Source organism: Nomia melanderi, chromosome 1 (assembly GCF_051020985.1).
Source record: "Nomia melanderi isolate GNS246 chromosome 1, iyNomMela1, whole genome shotgun sequence".
NCBI lineage: Eukaryota > Metazoa > Arthropoda > Insecta > Hymenoptera > Halictidae > Nomia > Nomia melanderi.
In genome coordinates, this window is record NC_134999.1 from 14,746,946 (window position 1) to 14,755,021 (window position 8,076).

At 31.4% G+C, this 8,076-nt stretch overlaps 2 protein-coding genes and 1 long non-coding RNA gene across 6 annotated transcripts; 2 read left to right on the forward strand and 1 right to left on the reverse strand.

Moving 5' to 3' along the window:
* The first annotated feature begins 102 nt into the window (after positions 1–102).
* On the forward strand, positions 103–3,843 carry LOC116427599 (uncharacterized). The gene is made up of 6 exons (XM_031978124.2): positions 103–1,114; positions 1,195–1,358; positions 1,439–1,597; positions 1,656–1,784; positions 1,854–3,254; positions 3,313–3,843. The coding sequence occupies exons 1-6, from the start codon at positions 607–609 to the stop codon at positions 3,505–3,507; spliced, it is 2,556 nt and encodes an 851-aa protein (XP_031833984.1). The 5' UTR covers positions 103–606; the 3' UTR covers positions 3,508–3,843.
* A 52-nt stretch (positions 3,844–3,895) lies between these two features.
* ThrRS (threonine--tRNA ligase) lies at positions 3,896–7,502 on the forward strand. 4 transcript variants are annotated; one of them, XM_031978126.2, is made up of 5 exons: positions 3,896–4,045; positions 4,488–4,574; positions 4,672–6,227; positions 6,310–6,599; positions 6,673–7,502. In XM_031978126.2, the coding sequence occupies exons 1-5, from the start codon at positions 3,980–3,982 to the stop codon at positions 6,819–6,821; spliced, it is 2,148 nt and encodes a 715-aa protein (XP_031833986.2). In that variant the 5' UTR covers positions 3,896–3,979; the 3' UTR covers positions 6,822–7,502. The 4 variants fall into 4 exon arrangements, with proteins under 4 accessions (XP_031833986.2, XP_076222349.1, XP_031833985.2 ...); XM_076366234.1 differs by having other exon boundaries at positions 3,964–4,064; XM_031978125.2 differs by having other exon boundaries at positions 4,036–4,185.
* On the reverse strand, positions 6,673–7,971 carry LOC143174403 (uncharacterized). Its single transcript, XR_012998289.1, has 2 exons — positions 7,679–7,971; positions 6,673–7,524 (listed from the first exon to the last, which is right to left on the reverse strand). It is a non-coding gene; the product is annotated as an uncharacterized LOC143174403 (long non-coding RNA).
* Between the last annotated feature and the right edge of the window lie 105 nt (positions 7,972–8,076).

Below are 8,076 nucleotides of genomic sequence, written 5' to 3' on the forward strand. Positions count from 1 at the left end.
TAGGATAGCGATCATCAGCTGTAATCCTATTGATAAATCTGGTCTGGTTCCTTGTGACTTTATTTTTTGATCAGGTGTGCCCGAAAGTCAAGGATCTATATGTTTCCTTCGGAACCGTGATGTTGGATGTAACAATACCAACCTTGAATTTCCCGCATCTTTATCCATTGTTTTCTTTGGGTATCTATATATATGACATGGATTTTTAAATATGTAAAAAGATGATCTGTGTTGTGCTTTTGCCAAATAAATTTGAAATATATAATAATGTAAAACAATAGAAAATTTTATTTAACAGTAGGAAAGAAGTTAAACCATTATGAACTATATCCGTAACTAATGGCAGTTGATGAATACGTATTTCGCGAAGAACAAGTTAAATGATTTATACCTTGTAAGCCGTAATTAATACAGCAAATTGAAAATAATAATATCAAGAAAAACTAACACACGTATGACGATAACATGTATTAAAAGTTATTAGGTTATTATGGTTATAAAACAAACGAGTGTTCATATGAACTGTTGTCAACATTAATTGTTATACATGAGACCAATAAAATTGCTCCTAGAAGAAAGTGAATCCGTGTGTTTAAGTATATAAATATGTCAATCAGTATAAACTTACAAGAGGGTAATAGGAATGATGTCACAGAAATGCAATTTATGAATTTTGTTTGTCCAATTTGTGACTTTGTTTTTATGAATAAAAAAGAATTGTTTGATCATTTGCACAATCATACTGGGGATGGATTATTGAAGCACATACAATTTTTGAAGAGAGACTTAAATGACGACTCACATGCAGAACTAGAACACCTTAGTCAAGAAAAATTATATGATAAATTACACGAAAATGTGTCAAGACCTTATAAGTGTCAGCAATGTGACTTAACATTTGATCGAGCCTCTCAATATGATTATCATCATCGAAGTATACATTTAGGTGAAAAGTCACAGCTCTGTGAAATTTGTGGCAAAGGTTTCTTTCGAAAAGCAGATCTACGAACACATTTGAACATCCATTTAGGAACCAACACTTGCATTTGTGAAATTTGTGGAAGGAAGTTTAACCATATATCTAATTTGATTAGGCATAGTAGAATGCATGCTGGTAATTATATTATTCATATAAGAAGTTGACTATGAAGGAGAGAATGAAAATTATAAAATTATCTGAAATTAAATTTGTAGGGATAAAACCATATCCATGCTCTATTTGCGGTAAACGTTTTACTCAAATTAGCTCTCTTGCAAGACATAAACGTATTCATGAGAGATTCAAAAAAGATACTGTGCTTGAAACACAAACTAATTATATTAACACCAACATTGATCATATAGTAAATAAAAATAAGGTGAATAAGAAATATTGTACCATATAATACTTACGAATAAAAAGACATGTACATGTGTATATTACATTAGCAACGTATAGTCTGTTGAAGGTAATGCATCTGTTCAGCAAAAAATTGTTAAAAGAAAACATTATTGTAAAACTTGTGGCGAAAGTTTTAATCTAATTTTGCATTTGCGGGAACATGAAAACTCTCATTCAAAGAATGCAACAAGTTTGGAATGCAAGAATAATGAGACGGTAAGACTTAGAATATCATTCAAAAGAATGTATATTTCTGATCATTTTTATTGTTCAGAATTTTCAGAAAAATTTCGAATTTGAGGAGCATAAAAATCATGAGAATAATTTTGATTTTCTTGAGAATGAGGAAAATATGAAAAAAGCATTACCATTGGAAACAGTCATTTATATTACATCAGAGCAGGTAAATAATATGATTACAATTATATTTATGTTAATATGATTACAATATGTAACTTTATTTCATGTGTAGTTGAAGAAAATCAATCTAGAGAACATTGAAAATACTAAGAATCATGTTACACAAGAACACTTTTGCAATACAAATGAAAAAATTCCATTACCTGATGAATTAAATGATTCTGAGAAACTAATAGCTAATAATGAAGTACTTCAAAATATACTATATGTATGCCAAATGGATGATACTGTTCTGAAAAGCAAACTAAGTACTAAATCTATGAACAGTCATGAATATTTGTCATGTACACAAATGTATGAACCAGATTTGCAGAAATCAGATACACTACAAGACTATAATACCTCAACAAATATTTCTTTAAATGTTACCGATATGTTCCAAAAAATAGATTTATCAGAATCTAATATTAATGAGCATGATAAACTTGATTTAACCATTCAAAATCAGCAGGAAATAAATGTAGTACAAGATGAGAAAGCTGCTGAAAATTCAAATGATGAAAATAATCCTAATCAAGAAGAACCAATGTTACGTTTAGTACAAACAGAAACAGGGGAACAATTTTATGAATTTTTAATTAATAATTTAGTAGAGAAGTTACCAAATGCACAGACCATAAAAGCCTTAGAAAACAAGGAGGAAAATACAGATATTTCTGAGAATATAACGAACACGTGTTTCAGTATTAAAAATGTAAATGAAGACGTCCAACATGAACAAAATATAAGAGATGATATACATACTGACCTAAATTATACACAATATGAATTACAGAGTGAAGAAAAAAATTTTGTTGGGAATCAGATCTTGTTAGATCCACAAACTGATTTTGATAAATACGTTGAAACGAATTTCGAGGTTTTCGAAAGGTTAAATTATGATGATAGTTCAGAAAGATTTCTTAAATTTGTGGAAAATGCAGGAGTCGAAAATCAAAGTTCCAAAATTTTAGAATGCAAAGAGAGTGACCAACTTTTACAATTTCAAAGTTTTGGTCAAATTGATACCATGCATGAAAGTGATAAAAATGATGGAATTAATGACAGTGAACAGATTCTTTTAACTTCTCTGAATGAAGATATACAATGTAAAATAAATACGAATAGTAATCAAATTGTTAATGAAAATGAAACACAGGTGCAAACTGAAGATGCTATTACAAATGATAAAAAAGAGAATCTTCAAGAAGACTCAAAGAAATCAAAAGTGTATTTATTAAAATTTCAATGCACAGTATGTGAGAAATCATTTTCAACTAGTTACAACTATAAACAACACATAGGTACACATTTTGCAGATCAACAAAAGTTTCATTGTAAAGAATGCAAAATGTCTTTTGCTTGGAAGTCAACATTAAATAAACATATCGCTAGTAATCATAGACCAGAAGGTCCGCAAAAGTTTGCGTGCGATATGTGCCAAAAAATTTATAATACTTCTTCACAAGTAAATGTAAGTATTTTTTTTAAACGTATTATTAAATCTTTACTTAAACATATTCTTACTATAGGAACATGTAAAACGTGATCATCTGAAACAGAGAAATCATGTGTGTTCCCACTGTGGTAAATCATTTTTCAAAAAATACGATTTAAAAATACATAACAGAATTCATACGGATGAGAGACCATATGTTTGTCCTGCTTGTGGGAAAAGATTCCATCACAGAAGTCACATTATTCGTCATGAGCGTATACATTTTTAAGAAGAAAACATATGTTAATTATTTGAAGTTTTAAAAGATAAATGGTGAAACATATTTATGAATGGAAAACATTATAAATTTTGCATTATGCAGGGTGTACAACTAAATAGATCAGAAGTTCTATTTTTCCTATTACATTAATAATTGATATTAAATCTTTTTCACATTAACAATTCCATCTATAGAAGAAAGTACTCTGTGTGTTTTGGTTTTACACCCTTTCATACATAATGAACACTATAATGTAACTTTAATAATGCCTTTCTTAAATATTTTTTTAAGAGATTATTATTTTTTTAATAAAAGAAATCAATAAATGATAAAAACATTAAAAAATTCTTGCATTTTCATTACAAATCACTATACCTTATTCATTAATAATCTGTGTTCTTAAGATTTGCACTATAGATAAGTGCTATAGTAGGTACGCATTACAGTATGGCACTATCTAGAAGTAAATTCTAGGTTCAATATGGTTGACATTATGAGTGACGACGTGGTGAATAACGTGCAAAATCTGAATTTAAAGGAAGAAAAGGCATGAATGTGATTTATTCGTAAAAAACTTTTCATTCTTTTTATTTTTAGTATTAAAATACGATGATGAAATTATACATTCGCAACTTGTATAATACAAGAAATTTGTATAATGTTTCTGTGAGACCACATGTTTCTTGGGTTCGTTATATAGTATCTCGTCACACTGATGTTTTTTTTCATAATATTATATTGCAAGTGTTTTGTTGTGATTTGTTCATTAAAAATATTTAACTGTGAGACAATATAATAAATTCTTATTCTTATAAGAATAACCTTACCACACCAACGGAATCAATAATCTGATGTAATACGAACATTTTCCTTGTAATAAATGCCATTATTTTTCTTGATATATTACTTCGCGTTTTAAAAACACATGAAATATTAATGAAACTTTTTTTAACAAAATTTAATATATTTTTCTGTTTATTGAAAATTAGGCAAAAATGAAGGCATTAAAAAAAAAGAATGCCGCTACCGATGAGAAAACAATTTCGGAATTAAAGCCTTGGCCGAATTATATTCAGGTATATAATGTCATTTTCGTTTATAATAAGTAATACATGAATAAGTAAGCGATTAACGTAAAAACATGTTTATCTAAACTGTAACATATATATGTAGGAACGCATAGCATTATGGGATAAATTGAAAACAGATTACGAAGCAGAATTAGCTACAAAGCCGGTTGCTGAAATAAAAGTAACTCTTCCTGATGGGAAAGAAGTTGTTGGACAATCTTGGCGTACAACGCCGTATGAAGTAGCAAGGAGTATTAGTCAAGGTTTGGCTGATAGTGTTGTTATTGCCAAAGTCAATAATGAACTATGGGATTTGGATAGACCCCTGGAGTGTGATTGCAAACTTGAACTTCTTAAATTTGATAGTCATGATGGCCAACAAGTCTTTTGGCATTCTAGTGCACACATTCTGGGAGAAGCTATGGAAAGAGTATACGGTGGTTGTTTATGCTATGGTCCACCAATTGAAAATGGATTTTATTATGATATGTATCTAGGTGACAAAACTATATCAAATCTAGACTTTCCATACTTGGAAACTCTGTATAAAACTATAGTTAAAGAAAAGCAACCTTTCGAAAGACTAGAAATGAAGAAAGAAGATCTTCTGGAGATGTTTAAATATAATGAATTTAAAGTTCGTATTATTAATGAAAAAGTAGCTACGCCTACCACCACTGTGTACAGGTGTGGACCATTGATAGATTTATGTAGAGGACCTCACATTAGACATACTGGAAAGGTGAAAGCTATTAAAGTCACCAAAAATTCTTCCACTTTTTGGGAAGGAAATGCTAATGCAGAATCCCTGCAAAGACTTTACGGTATCAGTTTTCCAGATACCAAGCAATTGAAAGAATGGGAAAAGTTTCAAGAAGAAGCTGCTAAACGAGATCACAGAAAAGTAGGAAGAGAACAAGAGCTCTTTTTCTTCCATGAACTTTCTCCGGGGTCATGTTTCTTTCAACCGCGCGGCGCGCATGTTTATAACACTTTAATAGAATTTATTCGCTCTGAATATAGAAAAAGAGGTTTTCAAGAAGTGGTCACTCCTAATATTTATAACAGTAAGTTATGGCAAACCTCTGGCCACTGGATGCACTATGCAGAAAACATGTTTTCTTTCGATGTCGAGAAAGAAACTTTTGCGCTTAAACCTATGAATTGTCCTGGTCATTGTCTGATTTTTGACGTTCGTAGTAGATCTTGGCGTGAATTACCATTAAGAATGGCTGACTTTGGAGTATTACATAGGAACGAAATGTCCGGAGCACTGACTGGACTTACCAGAGTCAGACGTTTTCAACAGGACGATGCACATATATTCTGTTCGGTAGATCAAATTAAAGATGAAATGGTTGCCGCGTTAGACTTCTTGCGTTATGTGTATTCCGTTTTTGGTTTTACATTTAACTTGTGTTTATCCACAAGACCTGAGAAATATATGGGAGACATTGAGATGTGGAATGAAGCCGAAAAAGCATTGGAAGAAAGTTTAAACATGTTCGGGGAACCATGGAAAATAAACCCAGAAGATGGTGCGTTCTATGGTCCAAAGATTGATATAACAATTATGGATGCTTTGAAGAGACATCATCAGTGTGCTACTATTCAATTGGACTTCCAATTACCAATTAGATTTAATTTGTCTTATGTTAAGTAAGAGAAGAACAACTAATTACTTTATTGTTTCCAAGTCAACTGTAATTGAAACTAATGATTAAATGTTTCAAAACTTTAGTGAGGCCGGAGAGAAGACAAGGCCAGTAATCATTCACAGAGCTATTCTGGGTTCCGTAGAAAGAATGATTGCAATTCTAACCGAATCTTACGCTGGAAAGTGGCCGTTCTGGTTGTCCCCGCGACAAGCAATGGTCATTCCAGTAAGTTCCCAATTCGATGAATATGCTTTCCAAGTGAAAGATAAACTATGGGATGCTGGATTTATGGCGGAAGTTGATACTGATGCAAGCGATACTCTGAATAGAAAAGTGCGGAACGCTCAGCTTGCACAATTTAATTTCATTCTTGGTAAGAAAACAGATACATTTTATGTGTTCAGTAATAAATAGCAGAATATTTAATTTTTACAATGTGTTTTCAGTTGTTGGGGAAAAGGAACTTAAAGCTAGTACGGTAAACGTTAGAACCAGAGACAACGTGGTACATGGGGAGGTTGCGGTGAATACTTTAATCGAAAAATTCAAATTGTTTAAAGAACGAAAGGTTCAAAATTGCGAGGAAAAATTTTAAGCGAGCTTCATGGATGAACAAATTATTTATTTATTTATAGGCTAATTTTCAACAATATCGGTTGTAATACAAAACCAATAGAACTAGAAGTAACATTTTGACGATAAATTAGGATAATGCACAGAAGCTATTTGAATAGTAATACCAGGCTATGGGTATCCTGTTTCTAAGGAAATCCTAAATATATAGGTTAACTTTTTTATAAAATATTTTCCACAGTTCCTTGCTGATCAAGTTAATACACAATCTAAAAAGAAAGTTATGCATTTATATTGACATGTTCTGTTCCACAATAGTGATATATAAAAAAGATAAATGTAGAGATAATACAATACATTTTGCATTTCCTCTTTAAGCATTTCTTTCTAAAGGACTTATTTACTACATCAGGGAGTCATTGACGATAAATTATTTAGAGGCTACGGATGACATTTGATTATATCCGTCTTTGTGACAGAAACATCGAGTGTACATTGTAACATGAAATGTTTATCACAATGGCTGTGCTCCATGACTTACTGCAGACACTGTCAATTTGCATATTGCAGTAGCTGCATTTTAATGTCCTTTCAGAATAAATTGTTACAGTAAATTATATCTGATCCCCAAGCTAACAGAAAATTTCTGCCTTTTAAATCTCTTGTAGTAACCGTTACAATAAAGCAGCATGTTCGATTGCAATTGTGTTTAATTCATCTTAAATCTGTAAATTGACAAATTAAATCCCACGTTGATCACTGACGACCGAAGCTTTTCCGAATTGCTCAAAAACAATTATGAAAAGAAGTAACTGAATAATAGTTTAACTTGAGATCTACCATATCAGATCATTAATAATTAATTCTAATGCTACTTGCTTTTGTTACAAAAGAATAACTAACGTTATACAAAACTAAAATTCATGTGGCGGTCAACGTGTTAATATATACGTGTCCCAGTACTTTATTAGTCAAGTAAATAGTTATTCTTTGCGAGCGAATAAATTAATTTAAAAAGAAATTGTATTGTAACTAGTGTTTAATCATCATAAAGTAATCAAGCATGAATTTTTGCGCTTGCGCAAATGTCAATGCCTTTGTATGATTTTATATTCTAGGGGTGGAGTGTCGAACTTACTCCCCTCAAGCTAGTAACTCGAAAGCAGCGTTCCCCACTACCTCTGCTCAAGGAGCTGCCCGAGATTGTATATGTGAGCGTTTTATGCATGTTCAATACAACAGGTAAAAGTAGGTATGGAGAGGGTAACTCTCCGTGC